This window comes from Taudactylus pleione, unplaced genomic scaffold, assembly GCF_031769625.1.
Source record: "Taudactylus pleione unplaced genomic scaffold, aTauple2 ptg001518l, whole genome shotgun sequence".
NCBI classification, from domain to species: domain Eukaryota; kingdom Metazoa; phylum Chordata; class Amphibia; order Anura; family Myobatrachidae; genus Taudactylus; species Taudactylus pleione.
Genome location: NW_028285916.1, coordinates 934,041 through 953,694, shown reverse-complemented (window position 1 = coordinate 953,694; position 19,654 = coordinate 934,041). Strand labels below are relative to the sequence as shown.

The 19,654-nt window shown below is 48.1% G+C and overlaps 1 protein-coding gene across 2 annotated transcripts in view; it reads left to right on the top strand.

The window, feature by feature from the left end:
- Positions 1-4,774: 4,774 nt before the first annotated feature.
- The window catches only part of PLA1A (phospholipase A1 member A), a 90,423-nt gene continuing 75,543 nt past the window's right edge, over positions 4,775-19,654 (top strand). For both annotated transcript variants that reach the window (XM_088463941.1, XM_088463940.1), the window contains exon 1: positions 4,775-5,227. In XM_088463941.1, the coding sequence (XP_088320067.1) occupies positions 5,116-5,227 (112 nt within the window). In that variant the 5' untranslated portion in view covers positions 4,775-5,115. The remainder of the gene's footprint in view (positions 5,228-19,654) is intronic.

Here is a 19,654-nt window from a genome sequence, read left to right as displayed (position 1 = left end):
TACACCGCAATTACGGCACAGTCGCCGTACGCAGCATAGATGTGACACCCATCCGCAGGTCACTGAACGTTTGTCGCTGGTTGTGGATATAACGTTACATATTTGTTTATCAGACAGCAGCACTTTGATCCCAAAAAGTTACAGGTTTAAATCTCCCAGAGGGGGCAGCAGTGTTGGGTGTCTCACATGTGTTACTGGCTGCTATTCCTCTGTTGTGCTGTGTTTGGATCTATAACCCGCTGTAAAATTTGCTGGTCTGTACAAGCATCAAAACGTGCATGGGGGACTGTGGGGTAAACATTTGCTGCGCCAAGGACATTTAAAACTCGAGAACATAAAGTGGAGGCTTAAAAGAGTACACATGCACAATATAGAAAGACTACACAGTAATAGTTTAATACACAAATACCACCTAGTGCTCCTCGTAGCTTACAAACGTTTTGTGTGTTGACATAGGGCCTGATTCAGACCCGCTCGCTAGCAAGCGGCCGCTCGTTGCAGATGTGTGTAGTGCGCAAACTAGTATGAGCGATCGGAATGTGCTCGCTCACCCTGCAAAGACAGCCCAGTGGAATGAGTGACAGGAGAGGCCGTTTGTGGGTGGTAACAGGGGCAGGGCAGTAGTAACGGGGGAGTTGAGTTGAGGACGCAGGCGTGTTTCAACGCCGTTTCTGGGGCGTGCATACTCGCAGGCAGCGTCATAGTACAAGTCACCTGGTTGTTTTTTACACTGAAGTGCTCGCAGTGCTTGTACAGTCAACCACAAGCGCTGTGGTCAGATCCGATGGTTCCCGATGTACCGATAGTTGTTTATTCTTCGTGGAGATGACGTACGCTAGTGGGCGGCTAAAGACAGGCTGGTGGGCGTCTGGAAACCCAAAGTGATCGCTCGCCAAGACATAGTGGGCGTGCTTATACCTTGCCGTGCGAGCGGCTGCCTTGATGTCGATTAGCTGAATTTCCATACGCTGGGAGCGAGCAGGTCTGAACCAGGCCCAGAGTCCATTAGGCGAAACGCGTAGAAGAGGGAGGGACACCTTACCCAATCGGTTCCCAGAATTTTGTTGGTTTGACCTAAAAACACATCCGGTTACCTCTCCCTCTGACCTGATTCATCCTGAGCTGATTCCCCAGCTTCATGGAGGGCAATAGGCGGCCTAGAAAGTCAGACAGGGAGAGATTTACCTGAAACTTTCAGTACTTTATGCACTTTTTGCACTTGTGCTTTACACGAATATCTTAACCATTAACCACTAGGCTGGGACGTTTCTCCATCTGAAAGACGACAAAGGTGGGAAGAAGCGCTCAGGGGGCTCAGCGGTGCGCGCGGTACTGATATTCTATGCAGTCATCCCATGTTGGTGGTATTGCTGGGAGAGACCGTGCGAATGTGGGCACAAGACCAGTGGATTTCAGTGCATACTACTGGGAGGTAACGGGGTGGTTAGGCAGAGACGGGCGAGTCAGGGGCATCTATACACACAGGACGCCATGTTCAGATGCTGTAGCGCTGGTGCAGGCGTTGCTGGTGCAGCTAAGGATGGATTGAGACGGATTAGCGCCATTGCGCGTCTCGGTAGGAAAATCATAGGTCGTGGCATTATCATAAAGGCGCAGACTATATGCACTATACACACAGTAAGAAAAAGCTCCAGACACAATACCGCCTTCACACCGCTCATGTAGCGCTGGGCCTGATTTAAAGTTGTTTGCAAACCCGATGGTTTATGTACTATTCCGATGTTTGGCGATCTGTAGTGCAGACCTGTGTCTGTAACGATGGTCGCAGTGCCCCCTAAGTCGCAGAGGGTCAATGATTAGGCTGTGTTAGAAAAATGACAGGAGCTGATTGGTTGGCAGTTTATCACTTTCCAGAGCTTAGTACATCTGCCCCTGGATCAGAGATGTCGCATTATTACTTAAGTCGCCTTATGTGGTTTTTAGCATAATGTAGCACAGCTGCTATAACTACTGCGTCCATCTCTGAATGAGGCGCATTGTTTGAGTAAGATCAGGAGTCTATTTATTATAAGGCCAAAGAGCCCTGAATTCATTCAAAATGGCCGCTTTGACTGGATTTAGGTTTTCGCTCTATTTAGTAATCACCACAGCCTGCAATGATCAGTATGGCCGAATGCTGCCATTGCCGGGGTGGGGGGGGGGGGCTCTTCACAGGCTGGTTACTGAATGCTGAGAAGCCTGGGGCAGGTGTATGTGCCCATAATAATGATGGCGGTTGCAGACGCGTCTGAGGGGACAAAGGCGCCAGAACAGTGGGCGGGATAGGCTGGCACTTTCATCGCACACACAGATTTGGGACTTACTTCGGCGAATTGTTGCATTAGCAAATGAAAGTAAGCAACATGCCACGACCGTAGGGACATGCGACCTCGGCACTTTACCACAGCCGTTATCTAGCAGATGTGGTAAAATATAGAAATAAAATGCTGCATTTTTCATACAAAGGGCTCTATTTACTACAATCCGCATATTGAATGCGGATTGTAGTGTGATATTACCGAGTGAATTCGCATTGCGAATTCAGGCAATATCACAGGGATTTACTATAAATCCCTTGCAGGGACAGAGCTTGCGATAAAGCTCTGTCCCTGCGGATCCCATCCGCACTCTAGTCGCGGTATTTTCGGAAAAAATACTGCGACTAAGAGCCCGCGCATGCGCCGACCGACCACCGCTACTACCCCCCCACCGACACTAAGCCCCGCCCCCTGGCACTAAGCCCCACCCCCCCGCGACCCCCCCTCCCTTCATTACACTTACCTGCATCCTCCTGGCCTCCGGTGGTCTTCTCCGGGCTTCCCGATCAGGTGATCTCCCATACTGCACTGGGGCCCGATCACCTGATGACCGGGCCCCAGTGCACTGTGGGAGACCAGCTGACCGGAGAGGAGCCATCACCGGAGGCCCGATCACCGGTCCCTGCATTCAGGTAAGTAAAAAAAAAAATTTTTCTTTTTTTTTTCTTTTTTTTACAGCAATCAGCTTGCAGTCTGCTTAGACCACATAGCTGATTACTGGTACCGGCTCCCGCCTCTGCTCTCCCCGTTAGAGCAGAGTGGGAGCCCGGTAACCGGGGGAGACCCTGGATAACGCCACCTCCAGGTGGTGTTATTATCACAGGGCTTTCCCCGGTATTTTTTACAATTTATTTTTAGTAACTTGCACACAGATCACATTTCCCATTACAATTATGGGAAATGCAATCTGCTTTGCTAAAAATAAGTGATACTGGGGGTTGGAGTAGAATTTTACGAATTCTACTCCAATTGCCCTGTAATAACTACAGGTGAAACTAAAATAATGTGAAAAGGGTGTGAAAACACAAAACACCCTGTTTCACTGTATTTTAGTAAAAATAATGTTAATAAATAGAGCCCAAAGCGTCTTTTCTTCTTGCAACGGTGTGCCATTTTCTCCTTTAACATTTTTTTTTTATGAGCAGTAGTCAATTTCAGCGGACCCATGATACATTTTCGCCTCCCGGACTTTTCGCCTACTTCACCTGTTTTGCAGGCGAAAAAAGTATCGCGAGCGTGCCCGCATATCGCCGTATTCAATTTGAAAGTAGGTGAAAATGGATCCCGGCGATACTGAAACAAGCGGAAAGTTCTGTCAGATTTGGGGAAATCATCCTGACACCCCCCAAAAGATGCTCTGACATCTGCGGTTCCCTATGGTACCCCCCGATTTGGCTTGCTGAAGGTATTTGGTGTTTTCAAACGGGCTCAATAGCTGCTAAATAGCGTTTTTCTATACCTGATGCAGAATAGTATTCAGAAGTATTTTTTCCAGAAAATAACTTATCCCAGCAAATTTGGGGTACTTGAAAATGGGGGTCAGCATATTTAAAAGTTGCTAAAGTGAAGTTGAAAAATTCGTGAAAAATCCACCTGCCGCAAGCCCCTGCATGAGAAAAACACTTTGGAACCCCCCCACCAGAGTCAAGTACGCTAGTTTTTAACTTTGTCCCCCAACATTTTTTTTTTTCGCCCCCAAATTCAAAGTGATTTTTTTGGGGTGTTCTTAAGTGTTTTTTTTTTAAAATGTTTGACACAGTTTACCTTTGGGGGACTGTCTGTAGGCTGCACGGGGGTTCCCGCAACGTTGCACCCCAAAACCCCAATTCTGCACTTTTTTCCTCCTCCCATTCATAGGTGAAACTTTTCCGCCTATTACATTACATTGACTCTCCGCCTAGGCGAAAAGTCTTCCAAATTGAATACGGGGTAAAATCAAAACAGGCGAAAATGACGTCATCGGCGAAAGTTTTTGCCAAAAACACGTGAAAACGGCTTTTCGCCTCAAATTGAATACGGGCCAATGCCGTAAATCTCTGTTATTGGCCACTTTCCCTCAGCTGCCTCCACAACTTTATTTTTTGTTAAATAGCCCTGAAATCACAGTGATCAGTAGAGATACAAATAACCAGTATTTTCAGGGCTGTGTGATAAATAGGCCCCTATAGATGTGGTAGAAGTGCACTGTAAATAAGAGCAATCTTGCCCACTATGTGAAGCCGCAGCACCAAGCACAGGTTACTTAAGTGTCCTCATATCTCTCATTCACACACATCTACCCAATGTACTAAGCGGTGCGGCCCCTTAACGTGTTGTCTCTGAGATCTGACTCTTCTCTCTCTCTCCCTCAGTCTCTCCCCCCTAACAATGTGATCAGGGGGACCCCCACCCCTACAAGTGTGGGCAGCCAATACTGAACCAGGGGCCTCAGAAGGGCAAACACAGCCTCCATCACTGCGGAGCACTGAAAAGAACAATTTCTGTACTTCTATAACTGATATACTGTGTATATATATACAGTATATAACTGTGTGTGTGCCCCCCTGGCCTCAGGTGACACGGCGAGGAGAGGACAGAAGTCGCCCTTGGTCAGCTCGGGAGGGCTCACTCTGACTAAACAACACCAGGGTCCAAAATAACACCAGGGGCCTGGATAATGATTCACAGCTTTAACCCTGTGACTGCTGGGCCCAGCATCGGAGGAACAGACCCTGCACGCAGACGGCCACCGGTGTGAGGGGTAATGCAGAAATCCTGGCTCAGGGGTGACAGGGCTGCAGTGTAATCTGATTATCACATGAATTTGTTACCTAATAGATCACGTCAGAGCCACATAATGGCAGGACATGGCAGGGGGATCTCCACGATGGTCCTAATCACGGTCCTACTTACCTTCCTGAATCCAACAGGTGAGTCCTTATCTGAGTACTTCACAATCATACAAGCGGGCAGCTTGTCCCATTGCAGTGACCAGGTATCCAATGTCGCATTGGGGCTCATTTGCTAAAATCGCTTTTAGGTTGAACATTTGTATTAAGCAACATTAAGACGACTAACAGACAATTTAAGTTCACAGGGGCTCATTTACATCAAAGAGCCAAACGGCAATGACACCGTGCAAATACCCTTTGGTGGCGGTGCATGCCTAGATTTGCGGCAAAGGCCTTAGATTTCCGCCATAGCGCACAATCAGATGGCTGTGTGTGAAGATTGGCCAATCAGAGGTGTTGGCAACAGTAAAGGTGATTGTTGCTGAGTGTGGAGCAGGGGACACTAATGCCCCAAGTATTGCGGAGCTGGGCAGAGGTAAGAGTTACTGCATATGAGATACATGGGAGGGAAGAGCTCATCTTGCAGAGCAATTACTGCTGCGCAGAGGGGACTACCAACATGTACGCTCTGTAGTATGATTGCAAGTACGCACCAACTAGTTCATGTAATAGGGCCAATCCGGGTGTCCCGTCACTCACATGATTCATGTAATAGGGACAATCAGGGTGTCCCGTCACTCACATGATTCATGTAATAGGGACAGTCCAGGTGTCCCGTCACTCACATAATTAATGTAATAGGGACAGTCCAGGTGTTCCGTCACTCACATGATTCATGTAATAGGGACAGTCCGGGTGTCCCGTCACTCACATGATTCATGTAGTAAGGACAGTCCGGGTGTCCCGTCACTCACATTATTAATGTAATAGGGACAGTCCGGGTGTCCCGTCACTCACATGATTCATGTAATAGGAACAATCTGGGTGTCCCGTCACTCACATGATTCATGTAATAGGGACAATCCGGGTGTCCTGTCACTCACATAATTCATGTAATAGGGACAGTCCGGGTGTCCCATCACTCACATGATTCATGTAATAGGGACAGTCCAGGTGTCCCATCACTCACATGATTCATGTAAAAGGGACAATCTGGGTGTCCCGTCACTCACATGATTCATGTAATAGGGACAGAACAGGTGTCCCGTCACTCACATGATTCATGTAATAGGGACAGTCCAGGTGTCCCGCAACTCACATGATTCATGTAATAGGGACAGTCCAGGTGTCCCCACACTCAGATGATTCATGTAATAGGGACAGTCCGGATGTCCCGTCACTCACATTATTAATGTAATAGGGACAGTCCGGGTCTCCCGTCACTCACATGATTCATGTAATAGGGACAATCTGGGTGTCCAGTCACTCACATGATTCATGTAATAGGGACAATCCGGGTGTCACGTCACTCACATTATTCATGTAATAGGGACAGTCCGGGTGTCCCATCACTCACATGATTCATGTAATAGGGACAGTCCAGGTGTCCCGTCACTCACATGATTCATGTAAAAGGGAAAATCTGGATGTCCCGTCACTCACCTGATTCATGTAATAGGGACAGTCCAGGTGTCCCGTCACTCACATGATTCATGTAATAGGGACAATTTGGGTGTCCCGTCACTCACGTGATTCATGTAATAGGGACAGTCCAGGTGTCCCGTCACTCACATGATTCATGTAATAGGAACAGTCCGGGTGTCCCGTCACTCACATGATTCATGTAATAGGGACAATCCGGGTGTCCCGTCTCTCACATGATTCATGTAAAAGGGACAGTCCGGGTGTCCCGTCACTCACATGATTCATGTAATAGGGACAATCCGGGTGTCCCGTCACTCACATGATTCATGTAAAAGGGACAGTCCGGGTGTCCCGTCACTCACATGATTCATGTAATAGGGACAGTCCGGGTGTCCCGTCACTCACGTGATTCATGTAATAGGGACTGTCCGGGTGTCCCGTCACTCACATGATTCATATAATAGGGACAATCTGGGTGTCCCCGCACTCACATGATTCATGTAATAGGGACAGTCCGGGTGTCCCGTCACTCACATGATTCATGTAATAGGGACAATCCGGGTATCCCCTCACTCACATGATTCATGTAATAGGGACAGTCCGGGTATCCCGTCACTCACATGATTCATGTAATAGGGACAGTCCGGGTGTCCCGTCACTCACATGATTAATGTAATAGGGACAGACCGGGTGTCCCGTCACTCAAATGATTCATGTAATAGGGACAGTCCAGGTGTCCCCTCACTCACATGATTCATGTAATAGGGACAGTCCAGGTGTCCCGTCACTCACATGATTCATGTAATAGGGACAATCAGGGTGTCCCGTCACTCACATAATTCATGTAATAGGGACAGTCCGGGTGTCCCGTCACTCACATGATTCATGTAATAGGGACAGTCCGGGTGTCCCGTCACTCACATGATTCATGTAATAGGGACAGTCCGGGTGTCCCGTCACTCACATGATTCATGTAATAGGGACAGACCGGGTTTCCCGTCACTCACATGATTCATGTAATAGGGACAGTCCGGGTGTCCCGTCACTCACATAATTCATGTAATAGGGACAATCCGGGTGTCCCGTCACTCACATGATTCATGTAATAGGGACAGTCCAGGTGTCCCGTCACTCACATGATTCATGTAATAGGGACAATCCGGGTGTCCCCTCACTCACATGATTCATGTAATAGGGACAGTCCAGGTGTCCCGTCACTCACATGATTCATGTAATAGGGACAGTCCAGGTGTCCCCTCACTCACATGATTCATGTAATAGGGACAATCCGGGTGTCCCGTCACTCACATGATTCATGTAATAAGGACAGTCTGGGTGTCCCCTCACTCACATGATTCATGAAATAGGGACAGTCCGGGTGTCCCGTCACTCACATGATTCATGTAATAGGGACAGTCCAGGTGTCCCATCACTCACATGATTCAAGTAATAGGGAAAGTCCGGGTGTCCCGTCACTCACGTGATTCATGTAATGAGGACAGTCCGGGTGTCCCGTCACTCACATGATTCATGTAATAGGGACAGTCCAGGTGTCCCGTCACTCACATGATTCATATAATAGGGACAATCCGGGTGTCCCGTCACTCACATGATTCATGTAATAGGGACAGTCCAGGTGTCCCCTCACTCACATGATTCATGTAATAAGGACAATCCAGGTGTCCCGTCACTCACATGATTCATGTAATAAGGACAGTCTGGGTGTCCCCTCACTCACATTATTAATGTAATAGGGACAGTCCGGGTGTCCCGTCACTCACATGATTCATGTAATAGGGACAATCTGGGTGTCCCGTCACTCACATGATTCATGTAATAGGGACAGTCCGGGTGTCCCGTCACTCACATAATTCATGTAATAGGGACAATCCGGGAGTCCCGTCACTCACATGATTCATGTAATAGGGACAATCAGGGTGTCCCGTCACTCACATGATTCATGTAATAGGGACAGTCCAGGTGTCCCGTCACTCACATAACTAATGTAATAGGGACAGTCCAGGTGTTCCGTCACTCACATGATTCATGTAATAGGGACAGTCCGGGTGTCCCGTCACTCACATGATTCATGTAGTAAGGACAGTCCGGGTGTCCCGTCACTCACATTATTAATGTAATAGGGACAATCTGGGTGTCCCGTCACTCACATGATTCATGTAATAGGGACAGAACAGGTGTCCCGTCACTCACATGATTCATGTAATAGGGACAGTCCAGGTGTCCCGCAACTCACATGATTCATGTAATAGGGACAGTCCAGGTGTCCCCACACTCAGATGATTCATGTAATAGGGACAGTCCGGATGTCCCGTCACTCACATTATTAATGTAATAGGGACAGTCCGGGTCTCCCGTCACTCACATGATTCATGTAATAGGGACAATCTGGGTGTCCAGTCACTCACATGATTCATGTAATAGGGACAATCCGGGTGTCACGTCACTCACATTATTCATGTAATAGGGACAGTCCGGGTGTCCCATCACTCACATGATTCATGTAATAGGGACAGTCCAGGTGTCCCGTCACTCACATGATTCATGTAAAAGGGAAAATCTGGATGTCCCGTCACTCACCTGATTCATGTAATAGGGACAGTCCAGGTGTCCCGTCACTCACATGATTCATGTAATAGGGACAATTTGGGTGTCCCGTCACTCACGTGATTCATGTAATAGGGACAGTCCAGGTGTCCCGTCACTCACATGATTCATGTAATAGGAACAGTCCGGGTGTCCCGTCACTCACATGATTCATGTAATAGGGACAATCCGGGTGTCCCGTCTCTCACATGATTCATGTAAAAGGGACAGTCCGGGTGTCCCGTCACTCACATGATTCATGTAATAGGGACAATCCGGGTGTCCCATCACTCACATGATTCATGTAAAAGGGACAGTCCGGGTGTCCCGTCACTCACATGATTCATGTAATAGGGACAGTCCGGGTGTCCCGTCACTCACGTGATTCATGTAATAGGGACTGTCCGGGTGTCCCGTCACTCACATGATTCATATAATAGGGACAATCTGGGTGTCCCCGCACTCACATGATTCATGTAATAGGGACAGTCCGGGTGTCCCGTCACTCACATGATTCATGTAATAGGGACAATCCGGGTATCCCCTCACTCACATGATTCATGTAATAGGGACAGTCCGGGTGTCCCGTCACTCACATGATTCATGTAATAGGGACAATCCGGGTGTCCCCACACTCACATGATTCATGTAATAGGGACAGTCCCGGTGTCCCGTCACTCACATGATTCATGTAATAGGGACAGTCCAGGTGTCCCGTCACTCACATGATTCATGTAATAGGGACAGTCCGGGTATCCCGTCACTCACATGATTCATGTAATAGGGACAGTCCGGGTGTCCCGTCACTCACATGATTAATGTAATAGGGACAGACCGGGTGTCCCGTCACTCAAATGATTCATGTAATAGGGACAGTCCAGGTGTCCCCTCACTCACATGATTCATGTAATAGGGACAGTCCAGGTGTCCCGTCACTCACATGATTCATGTAATAGGGACAATCAGGGTGTCCCGTCACTCACATAATTCATGTAATAGGGACAGTCCGGGTGTCCCGTCACTCACATGATTCATGTAATAGGGACAGTCCGGGTGTCCCGTCACTCACATGATTCATGTAATAGGGACAGTCCGGGTGTCCCGTCACTCACATGATTCATGTAATAGGGACAGACCGGGTTTCCCGTCACTCACATAATTCATGTAATAGGGACAATCCGGGTGTCCCGTCACTCACATGATTCATGTAATAGGGACAGTCCAGGTGTCCCGTCACTCACATGATTCATGTAATAGGGACAATCCGGGTGTCCCCTCACTCACATGATTCATGTAATAGGGACAGTCCAGGTGTCCCGTCACTCACATGATTCATGTAATAGGGACAGTCCAGGTGTCCCCTCACTCACATGATTCATGTAATAGGGACAATCCGGGTGTCCCGTCACTCACATGATTCATGTAATAAGGACAGTCTGGGTGTCCCCTCACTCTCATGATTCATGAAATAGGGACAGTCCGGGTGTCCCGTCACTCACATGATTCATGTAATAGGGACAGTCCAGGTGTCCCATCACTCACATGATTCAAGTAATAGGGAAAGTCCGGGTGTCCCGTCACTCACGTGATTCATGTAATGAGGACAGTCCGGGTGTCCCGTCACTCACATGATTCATGTAATAGGGACAGTCCAGGTGTCCCGTCACTCACATGATTCATATAATAGGGACAATCCGGGTGTCCCGTCACTCACATGATTCATGTAATAGGGACAGTCCAGGTGTCCCCTCACTCACATGATTCATGTAATAAGGACAATCCAGGTGTCCCGTCACTCACATGATTCATGTAATAAGGACAGTCTGGGTGTCCCCTCACTCACATTATTAATGTAATAGGGACAGTCCGGGTGTCCCGTCACTCACATGATTCATGTAATAGGGACAATCTGGGTGTCCCGTCACTCACATGATTCATGTAATAGGGACAGTCCGGGTGTCCCGTCACTCACATAATTCATGTAATAGGGACAATCCGGGAGTCCCGTCACTCACATGATTCATGTAATAGGGACAATCAGGGTGTCCCGTCACTCACATGATTCATGTAATAGGGACAGACCAGGTGTCCCGTCACTCACATAACTAATGTAATAGGGACAGTCCAGGTGTTCCGTCACTCACATGATTCATGTAATAGGGACAGTCCGGGTGTCCCGTCACTCACATGATTCATGTAGTAAGGACAGTCCGGGTGTCCCGTCACTCACATTATTAATGTAATAGGGACAATCTGGGTGTCCCGTCACTCACATGATTCATGTAATAGGGACAATCCGGGTGTCCTGTCACTCACATAATTCATGTAATAGGGACAGTCCGGGTGTCCCATCACTCACATGATTCATGTAATAGGGACAGTCCAGGTGTCCCATCACTCACATGATTCATGTAAAAGGGACAATCTGGGTGTCCCGTCACTCACATGATTCATGTAATAGGGACAGAACAGGTGTCCCGTCACTCACATGATTCATGTAATAGGGACAATCTGGGTGTCCCGTCACTCACGTGATTCATGTAATAGGGACAGTCCAGGTGTCCCGCAACTCACATGATTCATGTAATAGGGACAGTCCAGGTGTCCCCACACTCAGATGATTCATGTAATAGGGACAGTCCGGATGTCCCGTCACTCACATTATTAATGTAATAGGGACAGTCCGGGTGTCCCGTCACTCACATGATTCATGTAATAGGGACAATCTGGGTGTCCCGTCACTCACATGATTCATGTAATAGGGACAATCCGGGTGTCCCGTCACTCACATAATTCATGTAATAGGGACAGTCAGGGTGTCCCATCACTCACATGATTCATGTAATAGGGACAGTCCAGGTGTCCCGTCACTCACATGATTCATGTAAAAGGGACAATCTCGGTGTCCCGTCACTCACATGATTCATGTAATAGGGACAGTCCAGGTGTCCCGTCACTCACATGATTCATGTAATAGGGACAATTTGGGTGTCCCGTCACTCACGTGATTCATGTAATAGGGACAGTCCAGGTGTCCCGTCACTCACATGATTCATGTAATAGGGACAATCTGGGTGTCCCGTCACTCACGTGATTCATGTAATAGGGACAGTCCAGGTGTCCCGCAACTCACAAGATTCATGTAATAGGGACAGTCCAGGTGTCCCCTCACTCACATGATTCATGTAGTAAGGACAGTCCGGGTGTCCCGTCATTCACATTATTAATGTAATAGGGACAGTCCGGGTGTCCCGTCACTCACATGATTCATGTAATAGGGACAATCTGGGTGTCCATTCACTCACATGATTCATGTAATAGGGACAATCCGGGTGTCCCGTCACTCACATAATTCATGTAATAGGGACAGTCCGGGTGTCCCATCACTCACATGATTCATGTAATAGGGACAGTCCAGGTGTCCCGTCACTCACATGATTCATGTAAAAGGGACAATCTGGGTGTCCCGTCACTCACATGATTCATGTAATAGGGACAGTCCAGGTGTCCCGTCACTCACATGATTCATGTAATAGGGACAATCTGGGTGTCCCGTCAGTCACGTGATTCATGTAATAGGGACAGTCCAGGTGTCCCGCAACTCACATGATTCATGTAATAGGGACAGTCCAGGTGTCCCCTCACTCACATGATTCATGTAAAAGGGACAGTCCTGATGTCCCGTCACTCACATAATTCATGTAATAGGGACAATCGGGGTGTCCCGTGACTCACATGATTCATGTAATAGGGACAGTCCGGGTGTCCCGTCACTCACATGATTCATGTAATAGGGACAGTTCGGGTGTCCCGTCACTCACATGATTCATGTAATAGGGACAGTCCAGGTGTCCCGCAACTCACATGATTCAAGTAATAGGGACAGTCCCGATGTCCCGTCACTCACATGATTCATGTAATAGGGACAGTCCAGGTGTCCCGCAACTCACATGATTCATGTAATAGGGACAGTCCAGGTGTCCCGTCACTCACATGATTCATGTAATAGGGACAGTTCGGGTGTCCCATCACTCACATGATTCATGTAATAGGAAAAGTCCGGGTGTCCCGTCACTCACATTATTCATGTAATAGGGACAATCCGGGTGTCCCCACACTCACATGATTCATGTAATAGGGACAGTCCCGGTGTCCCGTCACTCACATGATTCATGTAATAGGGACAGTCCAGGTGTCCCGTCACTCACATGATTCATGTAATAGGGACAGTCCGGGTGTCCCGTCACTCACATGATTCATGTAATAGGGACAGTCCAGGTGTCCCGTCACTCACATGATTAATGTAATAGGGACAGACCGGGTGTCCCGTCACTCACATGATTCATGTAATAGGGACAGTCCAGGTGTCCCCTCACTCACATGATTCATGTAATAGGGACAATCCGGGTGTCCCGTCACTCAAATGATTCATGTAATAGGGACAGTCCAGATGTCCCCTCACTCACATGATTCATGTAATAGGGACAGTCCAGGTGTCCCGTCACTCACATGATTCACGTAATAGGGACAATCAGGGTGTCCCGTCACTCACATATTTCATGTAATAGGGACAGTCCGGGTGTCCCGTCACTCACATGATTCATGTAATAGGGACAGACCGGGTGTCCCGTCACTCACATGATTCATGTAATAGGGACAGTCCGGGTGTCCCGTCACTCACATGATTCATGTAATAGGGACAGACCGGGTTTCCCGTCACTCACATGATTCATGTAATAGGGACAGTCCGGGTGTCCCGTCACTCACATAATTCATGTAATAGGGACAATCCGGGTGTCCCGTCACTCACATGATTCATGTAAAAGGGACAGTCCAGGTGTCCCGTCACTCACGATTCATGTAATAGGGACTATCCGGGTGTCCCCTCACTCACATAATTTATGTAATAGGGACAGTCCAGGTGTCCCGTCACTCACATGATTCATGTAATAGGGACAGTCCAGGTGTCCCCTCACTCACATGATTCATGTAATAGGGACAATCCGGGTGTCCCGTCACTCACATGATTCATGTAAAAGGGACAGTCCAGGTGTCCCGTCACTCACATGATTCATATAATAGGGACAATCCGGGTGTCCCGTCACTCACATGATTCATGTAATAGGGACAGTCCTGGTGTCCCTTCACTCACATGATTCATGTAATAGGGACAGTCCAGGTGTCCCCTCACTCACATGATTCATGTAATAGGGACAATCCGGGTGTCCCGTCACTCACATGATTCATGTAATAAGGACAGTCTGGGTGTCCCCTCACTCACATGATTCATGTAATAGGGACAGTCCGGGTGTCCCGTCACTCACATGATTCAAGTAATAGGAACAGTCCAGGTGTCCCATCACTCACATGATTCATGTAATAGGGACAGTCCAGGTGTCCCGTCACTCACATGATTCATATAATAGGGACAATCCGGGTGTCCCGTCACTCACATAATTAATGTAATAGGGACAATCCGGGGGTCCCGTCACTCACATGATTCATGTAATAGGGACAATCCAGGTGTCCCGTCACTCACATGATTCATGTAATAGGGACAGTCCAGGTGTCCCCTCACTCACATGATTCATGTAATAGGGACTGTCCAGGTGTCCCCTCACTCACATGATTCATGTAATAGGGACAGTCCGGATGTCCCGTCACTCACATTATTAATGTAATAGGGACAGTCCGGGTGTCCCGTCACTCACATGATTCATGTAATAGGGACAATCTGGGTGTCCCGTCACTCACATGATTCATGTAATAGGGACAATCCGGGTGTCCCGTCACTCACATAATTCATGTAATAGGGACAGTCAGGGTGTCCCATCACTCACATGATTCATGTAATAGGGACAGTCCAGGTGTCCCGTCACTCACATGATTCATGTAAAAGGGACAATCTCGGTGTCCCGTCACTCACATGATTCATGTAATAGGGACAGTCCAGGTGTCCCGTCACTCACATGATTCATGTAATAGGGACAATTTGGGTGTCCCGTCACTCACGTGATTCATGTAATAGGGACAGTCCAGGTGTCCCGTCACTCACATGATTCATGTAATAGGGACAATCTGGGTGTCCCGTCACTCACGTGATTCATGTAATAGGGACAGTCCAGGTGTCCCGCAACTCACAAGATTCATGTAATAGGGACAGTCCAGGTGTCCCCTCACTCACATGATTCATGTAGTAAGGACAGTCCGGGTGTCCCGTCATTCACATTATTAATGTAATAGGGACAGTCCGGGTGTCCCGTCACTCACATGATTCATGTAATAGGGACAATCTGGGTGTCCATTCACTCACATGATTCATGTAATAGGGACAATCCGGGTGTCCCGTCACTCACATAATTCATGTAATAGGGGCAGTCCGGGTGTCCCATCACTCACATGATTCATGTAATAGGGACAGTCCAGGTGTCCCGTCACTCACATGATTCATGTAAAAGGGACAATCTGGGTGTCCCGTCACTCACATGATTCATGTAATAGGGACAGTCCAGGTGTCCCGTCACTCACATGATTCATGTAATAGGGACAATCTGGGTGTCCCGTCAGTCACGTGATTCATGTAATAGGGACAGTCCAGGTGTCCCGCAACTCACATGATTCATGTAATAGGGACAGTCCAGGTGTCCCCTCACTCACATGATTCATGTAAAAGGGACAGTCCTGATGTCCCGTCACTCACATAATTCATGTAATAGGGACAATCGGGGTGTCCCGTGACTCACATGATTCATGTAATAGGGACAGTCCGGGTGTCCCGTCACTCACATGATTCATGTAATAGGGACAGTTCGGGTGTCCCGTCACTCACATGATTCATGTAATAGGGACAGTCCAGGTGTCCCGCAACTCACATGATTCAAGTAATAGGGACAGTCCCGATGTCCCGTCACTCACATGATTCATGTAATAGGGACAGTCCAGGTGTCCCGCAACTCACATGATTCATGTAATAGGGACAGTCCAGGTGTCCCGTCACTCACATGATTCATGTAATAGGGACAGTTCGGGTGTCCCATCACTCACATGATTCATGTAATAGGAAAAGTCCGGGTGTCCCGTCACTCACATGATTCATGTAATAGGGACAATCCGGGTGTCCCGTCTCTCACATGATTCATGTAATAGGGACAGTCCGGGTGTCCCGTCACTCACATGATTCATGTAATAGGGACAATCCGGGTGTCCCGTCACTCACGTGATTCAAGTAAAAGGGACAGTCCGGGTGTCCCGTCACTCACATGATTCATGTAATAGGGACAGTCCGGGTGTCCCGTCACTCACGTGATTCATGTAATAGGGACTGTCCGGGTGTCCCGTCACTCACATGATTCATATAATAGGGACAATCCGGGTGTCCCCTCACTCACATGATTCATGTAATAGGGACAGTCCGGGTGTCCCGTCACTCACATTATTCATGTAATAGGGACAATCCGGGTGTCCCCACACTCACATGATTCATGTAATAGGGACAGTCCCGGTGTCCCGTCACTCACATGATTCATGTAATAGGGACAGTCCAGGTGTCCCGTCACTCACATGATTCATGTAATAGGGACAGTCCGGGTGTCCCGTCACTCACATGATTCATGTAAAAGGGACAGTCCGGGTGTCCCGTCACTCACATGATTAATGTAATAGGGACAGACCGGGTGTCCCGTCACTCACATGATTCATGTAATAGGGACAGTCCAGGTGTCCCCTCACTCACATGATTCATGTAATAGGGACAATCCGGGTGTCCCGTCACTCAAATGATTCATGTAATAGGGACAGTCCAGATGTCCCCTCACTCACATGATTCATGTAATAGGGACAGTCCAGGTGTCCCATCACTCACATGATTCACGTAATAGGGACAATCAGGGTGTCCCGTCACTCACATAATTCATGTAATAGGGACAGTCCGGGTGTCCCGTCACTCACATGATTCATGTAATAGGGACAGACCGGGTGTCCCGTCACTCACATGATTCATGTAATAGGGACAGTCCGGGTGTCCCGTCACTCACATGATTCATGTAATAGGGACAGACCGGGTTTCCCGTCACTCACATGATTCATGTAATAGGGACAGTCCGGGTGTCCCGTCACTCACATAATTCATGTAATAGGGACAATCCGGGTGTCCCGTCACTCACATGATTCATGTAAAAGGGACAGTCCAGGTGTCCCGTCACTCACATGATTCATGTAATAGGGACTATCCGGGTGTCCCCTCACTCACATAATTTATGTAATAGGGACAGTCCAGGTGTCCCGTCACTCACATGATTCATGTAATAGGGACAGTCCAGGTGTCCCCTCACTCACATGATTCATGTAATAGGGACAATCCGGGTGTCCCGTCACTCACATGATTCATGTAAAAGGGACAGTCCAGGTGTCCCGTCACTCACATGATTCATATAATAGGGACAATCCGGGTGTCCCGTCACTCACATGATTCATGTAATAGGGACAGTCCTGGTGTCCCTTCACTCACATGATTCATGTAATAGGGACAGTCCAGGTGTCCCCTCACTCACATGATTCATGTAATAGGGACAATCCGGGTGTCCCGTCACTCACATGATTCATGTAATAAGGACAGTCTGGGTGTTCCCTCACTCACATGATTCATGTAATAGGGACAGTCCGGGTGTCCCGTCACTCACATGATTCATGTAATAGGAACAGTCCAGGTGTCCTATCACTCACATGATTCATGTAATAGGGACAGTCCAGGTGTCCCGTCACTCACATGATTCATATAATAGGGACAATCCGGGTGTCCCGTCACTCACATAATTAATGTAATAGGGACAATCCGGGGGTCCCGTCACTCACATGATTCATGTAATAGGGACAATCCAGGTGTCCCGTCACTCACATGATTCATGTAATAGGGACAGTCCAGGTGTCCCCTCACTCACATGATTCATGTAATAGGGACTGTCCAGGTGTCCCCTCACTCACATGATTCATGTAATAGGGACAGTCCAGGTGTCCGCTCACTCACATGATTCATGTAATAGGGACAGTCCAGGTGTCCCGTCACTCACATGATTCATGTAATAGGGACAGTCCGGGAGTCCCGTCACTCACATGATTCATGTAATAGGGACAGTCCGGGAGTCCCGTCACTCACATGATTCATGTAATAGGGACAATCCGGGTGTACCGTCACTCACATGATTCATGTAATAGGGACAATCTGGGTGTCCCGTCACTCACATGATTCATGTAATATGGACAGTCCGGGTGTCCCGTCACTCACATGATTCATGTAATAGGGACAGTCCGGGTGTCCCCTCAGTCACATGATTCATGTAATAGGGACAGTCCGGGTGTCCCCTCACTCACATGATTCATGTAATAGGGACAGTCCGGATGTTCCGTCACTCACATGATTCATGTAATAAGGACAGTCCGGGTGTCCCATCACTCACATGATTCATGTAATAGGGACAGTCCGGGTGTCCCGTCACTTACATGATTCATGTAATAGGGACAATCCGGGTGTCCCGTCACTCACATGATTCTCGTAATAGGGACAATCCGGGTGTCCCGTCACTCACATAATTAATGTAATAGGGACAATCCGGGTGCCCCGTCACTCACATAATTAATGTAATAGGGACAGTCTAGGTGTCCTGTCACTCACATAATTAATGTAATAGGGACAATCCGGGTGTCCCGTCACTCACATGATTCATGTAATAAGGACAGTCCGGGTGTCCCGTCACTCACATGATTCATGTTATAGGGACAGTCTGGGTGTCCCTTCACTCCCATAATTAATGTAATAGGGACAATCCGGGTGTCCCGTCACTCACATGACTCATGTAATAGGGACAGTCCGGGTGTCCCGTCACTCACGTAATTCATGTAATAGGGACAGTCCGGGTGTCCTGTCACTCACATGATTCATGTAATAGGGACAATCCGGGTGTCCCGTCACTCTTATGATTCATGTAATAGGGACAGTCCAAGTGTCCTGTCACTCACATGATTCATGTAATAGGGACAGTCCGGGTGTCCCGTCACTCACGTGATTCATGTAATATGGACAGTCCGGGTGTCCCCTCACTCACACGATTCATGTAATAGGGACAGTCCGGGTGTCCCCTCACTCACATGATTTATGTAATAAGGACAGTCCAGGTGTCCCGTCACTCACATGATTCATGTAATAGGGACAGTCAGGGTGTCCCATCACTCACATAATTAATGTAATTTGGACAATCCGGGTGTCCCGTCACTCACATGATTCATGTAATAGGGACAGTACGGGTGTCCCGTCACTCACATAATTAATGTAATAGGGACAATCCGGGTGTCCCCTCACTCACATGATTCATGTAATAGGGACAA